The 12,918-nt window shown below is 36.3% G+C and overlaps 1 protein-coding gene across 2 annotated transcripts; it reads right to left on the bottom strand.

Moving 5' to 3' along the window:
* Window positions 1-47: 47 nt before the first annotated feature.
* LOC108678079 lies at window positions 48-9,434 on the bottom strand. Of its 2 annotated transcripts, none has more exons than XM_018166419.2 (2): window positions 9,318-9,434; window positions 48-3,147 (listed from the first exon to the last, which is right to left on the bottom strand). In XM_018166419.2, the coding sequence occupies exon 2, from the start codon at window positions 1,599-1,601 to the stop codon at window positions 591-593; it is 1,011 nt and encodes a 336-aa protein (XP_018021908.1). In that variant the 5' UTR covers window positions 1,602-3,147; window positions 9,318-9,434; the 3' UTR covers window positions 48-590. Both variants share the same exon structure in this region, with proteins under 2 accessions (XP_018021908.1, XP_018021909.1).
* Window positions 9,435-12,918: the final 3,484 nt, after the last annotated feature.

Raw genomic sequence — 12,918 nt, forward strand, 5'->3', positions numbered from 1 at the left:
AGGATGGAAATGAAACTTCTTTCCGAAAAATATATTTGAAAATTTGAAGCTAACGGACGAAAACAATGAATTTAGTTTGTCAGCTTATACAATTACAGCTATTTCGGACTTATTAGATAAAGTTTTTTAGTGTCTCACGATTACACTATTGGTGTTGAAGAAATTAAATTGTTTATTGCAAGAAAATGAAGAGCTTATTAAAGTTATTGCTCAACGACGCGCATCCATTATTTATTGGTTCAATTAAAATTCAGCCAGTTAAGGTTTGGTACAGTATGAGTAAGTTTTCATATAATATAAAAAATAGAAAAATTAGCTGGCAAGGAAAATTTATATACGCAAGTTTATATGCCTAGTAAGCGAGTAATTGAATGGTAATAAGTCATCATAACCGATAACGAAGTGTGTTCGTGCATGTGTAATGCCCCTAAAGTTGTTATATGAATTTTGGGATTATAGTAGATTCATAGTGAAATAGGCTATTCACATTAATAATATCAGAAGTCAAAATATTGCGCTCACACAAGTCAAATCCTCAAAATACAAATAAAGAAATGATTCCCATTCGTTGGAACTTTTCGTTGGTTTGCTTACACGAAAAGGTCATCACGCCTAGAAAATTTAACACCTGTGTTATCATCAGTTACTTCGTTTCCCACGCTCAAAACTGGAATCAGTAAGACGTTCTGGAAGGAAACAGGGCCACGGCCGGTTTTCTTAGCGTTCCGACCCTCCGCCATGTATGAAGCGGCATGCAGCGGGGCCCAGCGATGTCTTCGATGTCTGTCTATCCACACATGATTATTTACCTCATCATCTACGCTTGTAACGTTAAAATGCGTCGAGAATTGGTCGTCATGCGTATCTAATGGCTGAGCGTATCCAGTGTTGCCACTCCAAATTTGGTCCTGATCAGCTTCCTCAGGCGAAAACGTTGTCGAGTACATGTTAGGTGGAGTCATGTATGGTGGGATGTAAGCTTCATGCCAATGAGAAGGATACTTCATTGGCACAAATTTTGTTGGCGGCGATTCCCCGGGATTCGTTGAAATTACATGAGGTTTGGCGTAAAAGTAATGTTTACACGGCCTCATGTGCAAACTGCTGCCTTGAGCAACTGTAAAACTTTGTGGTTGAGTACCAATATTCATTGAATATTCCCCAGTCGGTGCTTGGTTATAGTCCACCGTTCCTGGTGTCTTCATTCCTGGCATTGGTTTCTTACCAGATTCATATCCATGAGAGGACTCGTGTATCAAGTGATAGTAATTCATATTTGGTCTATTACTCATTCCTGGCTTATTATGATTCATAGTTCCAGGCCATGGGGGATAACTTGGTCTCATTTGTCCCGTAACTGAGCTGTAACCATTAGTTGGCGGAGGCTTACGATGTGCAAACTGGGGCCTCCTGAACCCGGTTGGCCTCAGTCTGAATCCAAATGGACTTTCACGCTTAGGTTTTGGTATTAAATTATGAAGGACGTCAGACAATTTTGGCCATCGATTGAATCCTTCGATCCTGAACAGCCGCTGAGTTTCCTCGACAGCCCGAAAAGGGGTTGACGGAATGTGCTGCAAACCATCGTCGTCAGGCACCATGTAAGATACGCTGGATCGCACTGTAGAGGAAAGCAGCAAGACCCAAAGTACCAAGATTTTCTGTAGCGAGAAACCACGAGGCTGAGTTAGTAATTGTTAAATGACAAATTAAATGGAGGTTAACTCGAGCTCGAACGACATGATTGCAGGAAAAGTTTTGTAAAAAGAATTATTGCACAAGAAATTAGTGATGACTTTTTTAGTTATTCTACAGAAATGCTAGTTAATTGAATATGTTAGTTAGTTATTAATGAGAAGTAAAATGTTAGAAATGTAGGAATTGCAGAAACAAACAAGATAAGTTATGAAAAGATTGCTGTTATCAGGATATTATACTGTGCATTGCAATATACTGGGAATAGCTAAAGAGTGACCATCTTAGAGAAAATTCTTTATGCATGCAGTGCCGTTATAGAAAAAATTGAGTTTCGATTAGTACTGAAATTAAATAGCATTGTAACATGTTATTAACAAGACACGTATCCTTAACTGTATCTGCAAGACAATTAAAAACAAGCAAAAAATAAGAAAAACATGGCTTCAGGTCGCCTCAGTGACGGTGTAACCTAAATAACGTCAATTTTTACTACTAAATAAATTCAAACATTCACAGTGAAGTTATTCAAGAATGCTTGTAGGACGCAGAAACAACGCTTTCGAATGACTGGACATGCTGAGGAACAGAGGTGCGGCCTGAATCTTGGGACGTCGTCAGCTGAGGATTTTTTAGGCCTACGATATCATCTGATTTTGGTTTGCTGTAGTCTATTCCGAGGACTTGAGGTGACGCAGCCCCAGGTTGTCGAGATCCCACATGCAGGGTTGGCTGTAAGTTCCCCCAGAAGACAGACTGACGGGTCTTTGGCAAGGAAGCTGCTGCTTCCAGCACGGGAAATCGTGGTAAAGAATCCGTGAGTTGATCTGAGTTGCGGTCCAGTAGTTGTAATTCTATCGGATCTCTGAGCACGTTGTGGCTTGGAAGAAATTGTGAAGTCGAGAGGGGCAATAAGTTATTGAAACGGGAGTTCTGACGGTTGGAACTTTGAGTAACCGATGTTACAAAAGGAGTGAACTGCCGTCGATGGTTTGCAGTATATTCGGGATAGTAAGCAAATGATTCTTGATTGTCAAATGAGTTTCTGCGCAAATAATGGTCTTCTTGGCCTCCGGCAAAGCCAGAGGTTACAGAGCTTCCTTTTGGAGGACCAAATCCTTTGGGTACGATACTGTCTAAGTTGATAAAGCCGTTATCGGCGTATATGAGATCATCGCTCCTGCTGTTGTACGAGTAGGTCTTGCTTCTTGGCTGAGGTGCGAATGGAACCCAGCTAGCCGTGTAAGTAGGGTCGTGATATGGGAGCCATCGAGGCGCTTTGAAGAATTTTGGGATAATGCCTGCGTAGTGATCTCCAAAACCAACCCAAGGATAAGCTTTACTCATGCTGGCTGGCATGACGATCACGTTATGGTGTGAGTCGTGTCCTCCGCCTCCATAGTCTGCATGGACCGCGGCTGCGAACACGATGCTGATTGCCACTGCCAAGGGCTGTAAAAAATCATCGAATGAATTTCCAAGTAATCTTTTATAAACAAATTTGGAAAAAGGATGAAATCGTGCAATTTCACTGGATACACTGATCCACAGCCTGCAGACTTGATTGAAAACGTTCTCAATTATACTAATCGTAATTCACGTAACTCCAACGATGAAATAAAAGGCGCAGAAAAATCTTTTTCGTGTTTGAGCATAAATGAATTTTTGTAAGCTTATTTTAAGTCTGGAATCAGAATAGAATTTTTCACGATATCAATAAAATTTCGCTTGTAATGATTGAATCGACGAGTCTTGCATCAGCGGATCAGTGTTCCTTGTCGTGATGAAAATTCAAAGCAAATAATATCGTTTTTGCAACCTGGAAGAATATTTGTGGCACATACAAAATAAAAGAAAAAATAAAATCATGCTTGCAATATGATATATATACGAAGCCGTTTTGTGCTTCTCATTCTGGGGTGAACATCAATGTGGCGTGCGGTGTGGCTGTCTTGTTGACAACGATTTTTTGAGGTGTAAAATGCATGCTTTTTGGATTAAATAAATACCTGCGAGGTTATCACTCAAACAGACAAATATAGTGACTGAACATATTCAAGCAGAATAAATATATAGGGTTGATAGGTTATATTACCCACTGTAATCTCCCGACCAGGTAAAATTGTTCAATTGCGGGCCCAAATTCCATCAGTTCTTCGGTCCTCTATGAAACAGGTCACGATTATGTCGAAACTTGTAAAATTATTTTATCATAAATTGCTCATACAATATGACATGCTGATCGTATTCGGCCAATTCATTGCCCTGTTTAAAAATTCAATTATTATCCCGTATACTAATTTCCAAATGTGATTATCGAAATATTAAAATTCAATCAATACAGCCGTGAAAAAGTTGTAAAGATTTGATGAGTTCTTTGGTCAATGAATTCAAATATGAAGACTTTCTGTCTTTTCAACCCTCAAGTTTAAAACCTTCTCTTGGAAGGTCATTCAGCACGAGGAGCTCGGATGATGTCAGACTTGAGACGAGCAAAGGAAAGTGAACGTCGGCGCAGTGAAAGTAACGGAAACGAAAGACCCTAGATACCCACCTGAACTACCGCGTGCTGGTCCCGCTGACTTTTGTGGATGTCTAATGCTAGTATTCATTACGTAGTTATGTAGTTTAATTTTGCTCCTTGTGTGTATTATTGAATTGCATGATGACTCAATAAATATAGAAAAATGTTTTCAAATGTATTCCATACAAATGTATTCATTGGAACAATGGAGGCGGTAGAAAACATATTAGACCTGTCATTATAATATCCTAATAAATATCCTATAGGAACGGGAAACGTTGATAACTCATTGATTTTTCGTTATACTGTCACATAGTAACATGCTGACATTTGGTGATGCAGGTACTTCCAACTGTTAACTTCTATTATCTGACAAGTGTGACAGGTGTCAAGAACAAGTTTACTTATTATTTTTCAATAACTCGACTAACCACGGCGCCTGCAAGTACACATACTTAAAAAATAATATTTTGTCAGGTTAAATGTAATTTAAATGTGATCAATTATTTTCTGAGTTAAAACGCTGACACACGAAAGAAATCTTATGGAGTTCATGCTAATCTGTAACCGTTTTCTCAGTCATTAGAAAGTAAAGTATGACTTATAATTGTAAACTATTAACGAAAACGACTCTATTAACGTTGATTTACGCACCTACGCGGTAAGTCTTGGATCAAATGAAACGTCCTGTCAAAAAAGATAGACACTTTTTCATTTTTAGTGTTCAAGCTTTAGTTGTAGAGCATGCACAGCATTCCTTGTTATTTAATACCGGCAATTGTGTTGAACAGTTTTTAGTAAACTGAAGCATATGTTGTCACTGAGTGATGACTTTACAGAACAAGTAGAAAGCGCTAGGCTTCATCTGTATCTCGGTCAACGTCTTGTCTCACGCAAGTTTGGGAATAGAAATAAATTCTGTTTACGTCACGTAGGAAAATATAATGGGAAAAATTGATCATCATATAAGATGAAAATTGTGAGTATATATTTTAATACTTTGTGCGATCACGGCAGTTCATTAACATGACATTTATATGAAATGTTTTGCCATGGCATAGTACAACATTCTCACAAAATTGAAAATAACACGTAATCAGATACTTACCGTACCCATTGAAAATTACTTCTCTTCTCTAAGTAACAAGCATTTTATCATAGAACTAAATGTTTCATTTACTTAGATTAAATCGTTATTAGTTCAGACTGAAGTTTTCGTTTCAAGTTCAGTGCCCATGAGAGTGATGCTGTTCTTATTAAATATGGTCATACATTATGTGGTTTCAGCATTAAGTTTATCATTTATTTAGTTAATTATTTATTAAGCATAATGCCAGCAAAAAATCCTTATTGCTAATTTCCGTTCATTATTAATCAGTGAATTTGCAGTATCTTTTAATTATGCTATGATAAATAGCACTCCTAGTCTTTCCCGTACCTCAGGTTTCTCTCCACGCGCAGTGAAAGTGACTTCAAGCTTTCCAATTGGGCACGGGTTGAAAGGACCGTACACTCAGACAAATGTGTGAAATTTTGTCCATATTGCGATGTATTGCCCTTGTGTGGATTATCCTGGCTGAGTTTAGCCAGCGTCACGTGCAGAAAGTGTGTTCATAGTTGGACAAGACGGCACGTTAATATTTGTGAGTGTGTTGTCTCAACAGCCTTGGAAGGGCACGCATATACGCAGCCTTTCCCGAGTCGATCGCAGTTTATGCAATATAATTGATGGCTTACGATGAAAGAAAAAAACCTGTTTTGCAAGTCTGCGTGGGCTGTGTGGAGAGAACCTGTGAGGTCGTGACGACTATTGTCCATTTAATAATACGTCGAATATCTGTATGCTTTGTGTAAAATGTTGACAATTCTGCTTAAATTAATTAATTATAGATCAATTAATTATAGGTAGATTACATAGTCATAACTGCTTTCTCGCTGCTTCATCAAAAGAAAATGTTGGGATTCTTTATGAGGGAAGTTAGTTTTCGGAACGTGATATTAAATATAGTAAAAAAGTCGAAAATTAAAGCGAATTAAAAATGGAGTAGAAGAGATTAAAAGTTAATCAGCTTATTTGCGCAGCTAACTGAAATCGATATAAATGCGGCCACACTATATTTTCAAAGAATTAGCAGTTGGATGCACCATTTTACCATAAACCTATCATGTGCATTCTTAAATCTCCCCAACAATAATCATGTCGTTAAATACTGACTAACATCACCCATGTTTCAACTTAAATTGAAATATCGAACCCCAAAAATGAAAAATCTCTATTTTCCCGTCAATGTGTATCAATTAATTAAAAAAGCACCTAACTTTAATACGATGACTAGACGAGCACACTTGCCGAATCATTTGCAAGCTTCAAGCGAGAATTTCGCGAGCATATGTCCGGCTGTCACCGCGCACGCGGTCGCTGCTGTCCTGACAAATAGAAACCTTCCTTAATCTGAGCTGCCTGGGTAACCGCGTGTAACATTTAGTAGCTTTCTGGGTTAAGCGAGACTTATTTAACTTGAAATTTCTAATCTTGTATTAACACTAATGTTGCTGAGATACTCAGAGTTGAACTTGGGGAAAAAATGTGTACTTACATTGGATGTGATTTTACTTGTACTTTGGTGTTGAATTTATTGGAAACAAATTTATTATTACCGAAATATAAAAATTTTAGTCGCTAGAACTGGCCATTTATGAATTAATAACTTATATATCTCAATTTGAAATTACAATTTATACTTAAATTGAAATGAATGTAACTATTAGCTAATTAGTAATAAATATCCATTTAATTTAAAAATATTATAAACGATACTTCTTCGTTCTTTAAGTCGATTAGTGAGAGCCCTGGGCTGGGGTTCTACTATAAAAGCGTAAAAATCTGCCATATCAATGAAGTATTTTACATGAAAGAGTGAAAGGTTCCGTTCGTCGCTGTAGCAATAGTCTTCATGTTGTGGTCGATGATGAAACGCATAAAGGCTGCACGTGTAAACATTGTGTGAATATAATTTTAAAGATAGACAAAACAAAATTCTTTTGACTAAAAGAAAATAATAAATTATAGGAATTGGTCTGAAAATTACAAATGCCGCATGAAGATGACGCTGCAAAATAATTCTAGCAAATCTCAACTTTTCTTATGGCTCTTAATAATAAAATTAAAAGAATTTTAGCGGCGTAAAAAATTGATGAGACTAATTATCTCTTCAATGAAAATTCTTACCAATAAACATCATTCAGTAACATTGCAAAAAAAAAAAATTGTCGACTATTGCCAACTTTTCTACCAAAGACAATGGCCGTGACCAGAAGTAGAAAAGTTGCGTGTGGTGTGCAATAAGTTGTAATAATAGTAGCGGAAGCGACCGCAAGTCTGGACAGGCTGGCTCGACCTTCATAACGTAAACGGGGTAATTGTTTTTTTCCGACTTTAACCGCTCTTGTCCCGGCGGCCGAATACCTACCTAATCATGGTTGAACTAGTTAGTATAAGGTTGACCCATGAAAAGCTCATTTTTCCGGATGTAGTTTGTTGTTCGCCTGTGACATCACTGATCTCAGTGACGTCACAGCCATTAACCAATCACTGAAATGCGATCAAACCAGTCAACCAATCCATTATGGGAATGACGGGATTGTTTAAGTTTCTCGATCTACGTGACGTAACAAGAAAGCTGAACTGAAAGACGGACATCCTCGTGGATCAACCTAACATAATTCAACCATGTACCTAATAAAGTTACGAACGAGGTCGACTGACGCTACAAACTCTTCATCTGATGAGCCAGTTGAAGATATCGCGAAAAGTGAATTGAGTGAATGAATTATAATAGATCTGCGAAAATTAGGGATTTGTTAGCTAGACGTTGTAACAAATGTAATCTTTAAACTTACAGTTTAAACTTATTCCACTACAGTTGCACAGCCATGTGTCTGCTTTCTTCGATGCTATTTCTTTTGTTATTTATGCAATAGCAAAATCGTGGGTACGAATAAAAATTATCGTCACCGATTTAGTTTGTGTCATACAATTTTTATGTCCATCGCAGGCTCCTTTCAAATCCTCCAGGTTTCTCCTATCGGCATATTCATATAAATGAACCAAAAATAATCCTGATCTAACTGAAGTTTTACTCCCAGTACCGTGAGCCTTTTTAGCGCATTTTCTCATTTATGGAAAAAAATGCACTATTGTGCTCGCCATGTCCGTCTGTCTGTCTGTCCGTCCGTCCGTCTGTCCGTCAGTCCGTGACCTCAAGTTTTCGTCGACGAGAAAATGCGCTCTCTGTCACTCACTTCAGTGCGTACTGAGTTATATTTTTTTATAAGCATCAAAAACTTAGTACTTGCCAGTCGCCGTCAACGGTCCCTATAGCTGCACATGTTGGTGCGCCGCGCTCGACATGAGGTTTTGCAAGATTTCTTACCTAACCTACAGCATGCACGAGCTTTCCCTGGATCTAGTACAGTTATGCTCCTTTTTTAACCCATTGTGAAATAGGGTAATTTTCTTCCAAAGATGAAGTGTGCAGTATTGCTCACTTTACCCTCCTCCCTCTTGGCTGCAAGATAAAATTAAGTAGTTTTATTGCTAAGACACAACGGGTAGTATTGCTCCGTTTTTACCATATTGAAAAATAGGTTAATTTTCTTTCCAATATGAAGTGTGCAGTATTGCTCAATTCTCTCTCCCCCTCCCCTTACATCATGGTAAAATTGGGTAATTTTCTTGCTAAGATCAGGTGTAGTATTGCTCTGTGCTTCCTCCACTGTATAATAAAAATATTCACCGAAGTATCAAATCTGCGACGACTTTATGACAAAAATTAATAGAAATAGTTTGAATAGCCTTTAATATAAATTCCGTAAGGTAAAGCAAAGTCGTGAGTCACCAAGATAAGGGATCTTTCCGCGTTCCCAAACGTGCGTGAAGTTTCTGAATAATCGCACAAATAACAAAGTGCCGGTGAAAAAAAGCGCGTGTTCGGTGCATAAGCTCGTAATTAAAGTTTTTTCCGTATTGTTATCCTCGTGATCAAATTGCATTATACTCACTTTCCCTGTAATCAAGATTGTTTCTTGAGTAACTCACCGTATTCATTTTATCAAGAAGCACCGCGAAATTGATAGTTTGGATGGAGTCAAATTTTACTAGCAAGGCAGTGAAGGAGAGACCGTGTGCAGGACAGAACACCTACTCCTACAGTGGTGAGGCTCGAACTGAACCCAGGCAGCCCAGGCGGGTGCTTTTATAGTGGCTTTCTCCAAAGCTCATCATCCATTCACCTGTGGAGATTGCACTTACAAATTTACTTAATAGCTATTTTTCCTAGCCTAGCTAAATTAGGCATGTTTGCATAAATAGAGGAGTATGCCTCTTAATTTTACTTGAAATTAATTTAGATTTAAGCTGAAATTTAGATGGAATAACATGCGTTTTGCACTCACGAGTCACGACTCACGACTACCTAAAAAACTCGTTTGAATTTCTACAAAAATTAACCAAAAATTAACTCCTTAAAAATCTCGTGGAAAATGCTGCATGATGTTTCAGTTTAAATTCAGTATAAACGGGGAAATTAATTTTTTTACTTAATTAAACTAAGTAAAATATTCGTTTATAGACTGCAATTAGAGTATGGAACACAAACCCTACATGCTTCAGTTACGCAACGGCCGTGTCGTGACGCCGGTCTAGATGGCAGCGTCGCTCAGCGAGTCTTCTAATCTTTCTCTTTATCTTGACAAAGATTAAATACAATTCTTTAGTTCAGTTCTATATCAAACGACTTATTAAATCCAGCGCTTTTTGAAGCATTGTTTTGATAAAAACCTTGAAAAATTATATTACTTAAATAAATTACCTACACGTAACTGGCTTGTCGTGAACGTATGTATCATAATTTGCAATACTAAAAACAATATGAAACCTGTTTCCTTCATCAGCCTTCGCTTGACTTGTACCAAGTTGCTGGCAGCTGTCGATCCGCTAGCTGATTAAGCTGTTCTGATTTATCCATAAAAGAGGAACGATGGCTCCTGTTTATTAGCTTTTAGGGGCAATATATAATATATTAGTTCATTTGAGATTATTTTCAATTATTTATCGGCTTCGAGTAACAGTAACTGTTAATTCAACATTATAACTTAATAAGAATTGTAACTCTTTGGAGTTGTGCCAAAAATTTCCTAGTCGGATCTTAAATAAGATGATTCAATTTGAAGAAAATTAATTGCTTGTAAACGAATGAAAAACTACTCTTATTCTTCTATTTTCCAACAAATTTAAAACTTTTTATTTTCTACTATTAATTCATCTATCAGAGACGTATTTAAAAAGTTGTACATTTGTTAAGAAGTCAATTACGTATCATATTCAATTACGTATATATTAATATACGTATTAATTTAATATTCATTACGTATATATTAATATATTATATTAATATCATTAATCATATTCAATCATACTCGTATTAATATCATATTCAATTACGTATATATTAATGTTTACTTGAACATATCTGTGGTCTAAAGTTCAACAGAGAGACGCTATTGATTAACTGTTGACAATCACGAGTACAAAAAGCGGATGATGCGCTCCGGCAGCCACAACGGATCACGGTTTGGGTGAAAGTAAGGAAGCAAGTAATCACTGACCTCATTACATACATAATAATTAATGAATAACTGTAGTCGCGATGTAACTTTTATGTTAAGATTGGATAAGAATATATGATGCGTAAATATCGAAGCGATGCCAAATTTATACCAGCGAAGAAAGATCATCCTAGATTGTTAAAATAATTTATTAAAACTAATTAAAACACTAATAGATTAGCAGAACTTGCTGCACAGCGATGTAAATGCTGTTAATGATTGAATATTTATTTTTTACTGGTCTCGCAGAGCATCATTAAACGAAAAATTTTACTCACCACTCGCACCAAATTACAAATTAACTCCTTACAATTAACTGGTTCATTCCCACCAGTGTCCGCCATATTAAGGAATTTAACACAATTAATTAAATCGTTATTCATCGTTTCTATTGATTGAAGTGCAAGATTCTTATAATTGTACATATTTGCATAATTAAATTTTTTTGTTCTTGTATAAGTAGTGCCGAAATCGCGGAATTGCCGATTCTATGGAATCGACAGCCAGTTTGCCGAATCTGTAGAATCAACATTTTGTTACTGATTTAGAAAATCGTATGTTAGAATTAGAATATTAGAACAATTGTTAGTTAGAACAATCTACAGTTGGAGTTAGGAAAGTTTAGGTCAAGTTCAGTCAAGTTCCTTTATAACTAAAAATTAAAAAAAAATAACTTGGCTGACTAACCTAACGATTTCTTCTCGGCTTCTTTGTTTTCGAGTCAAATGTGAAATTATTTGGGTTAAATGTATAAGAAAGCTCCCAGCTTTAACCTCATTATTTGAATTTCTAATTTATGTAAGTTCTTGGTCCTCGCATCTAATATTTATCAACTTTCAAATATAGATTGTTGTATGGCATGATATATGTTATGATACGATGAAAATTTTTATTATTGTTCCGAGGCTTGCGAATAGCGAGCATCTGTTAAGTTTGCCCTTGTTCCGAAGCTCACTCCAACCATTTGCATGTTAAAAACATATAATATAGTATGTTAATTGATGGGGTAGCAGTGGCGTTTTAGGTAGTACTGTACATGTGCGACAGCGTTGTCATTGACGTAGTAAAGGGTTGTAGAAGTGACTTAGGTTTTTCTGTTAGGTTTTCTACCACTTTAATTTTTATGAGATACCAAAAAAATCACTTTCAGTTTATCATAATTATGAAACATATTATTGTGATTACCTTGGAGTTTATCAGCCACAGAACCGCGACCTTATAAAACAAGCGGGTGCAAAGAATCATGAACATTTTAGCGATGTTATTCATATACTGCGGGCGTTATAAGATAGTATATCTGCTCTATATGAAGAGCAGATAGTATATCTGCTTTTCATATTCATCAGATATATCTGCAGATCATATTCATTCAACTGCTTATTCTTCCTATATTTAATGATAGGAGTTAGAGTTCATCTAATTTTGATAATATTCACTGTGATGTATTAATTAGCTTTACTTGTATTAAAAGTTCGTCGTAAATTAATCAAGATGACGGTAGACAAGATACTCTACTTTTCATGAGTAATTATTATTATTGTAATTCTAATTAATTAATTCATTTATGTTGACGAGCGACATGTGGCAGAATTAGCCGCGATTGTTTCAAGTTTATCAAGCGAATCTCGCTAATGCAAAAAGAAGAATCCAAATTTAATTTTTACATCGATATAATTTTGTTTTTCGGTGTGAACTTTGCCAATATTGGTTAAATCCGATTTTGGTCTTCAATCCAACTAGTAAAGTGCAGCCACTCTTCCATTACATAACTTTTTATCATACAATTGATAGAAGATTAACTGACGTTGCAAGGGATCGATTATTTTATGGATAACTCTGATTAAACTCCAATTTCGAAATTGTACTGAACATTTTACGTTTTTTGATAAAATTTCAATGTAATAAATTAAAATGCACACTTTCAATCCAACCTCTTTTCGCCGTTTTGTAATGGTATAAGATTTTTCATGTTTACGTGTTAAAAATATACAGTGGGGGGAAATAAATATTCGTACACTTGAAAAATCGTATTT

Source organism: Hyalella azteca, unplaced genomic scaffold (genome assembly GCF_000764305.2).
Source record: "Hyalella azteca isolate HAZT.00-mixed unplaced genomic scaffold, Hazt_2.0.2 contig3711, whole genome shotgun sequence".
Classification (NCBI taxonomy): Eukaryota; Metazoa; Arthropoda; class Malacostraca; order Amphipoda; family Hyalellidae; genus Hyalella; species Hyalella azteca.

Excerpts from the sequence above, each read along its gene's own strand:
- LOC108678079 (XM_018166419.2), bottom strand. The coding sequence starts at position 1,601 with ATGGTGCCTGACGACGATGGTTTGCAGCACATTCCGTCAACCCCTTTT.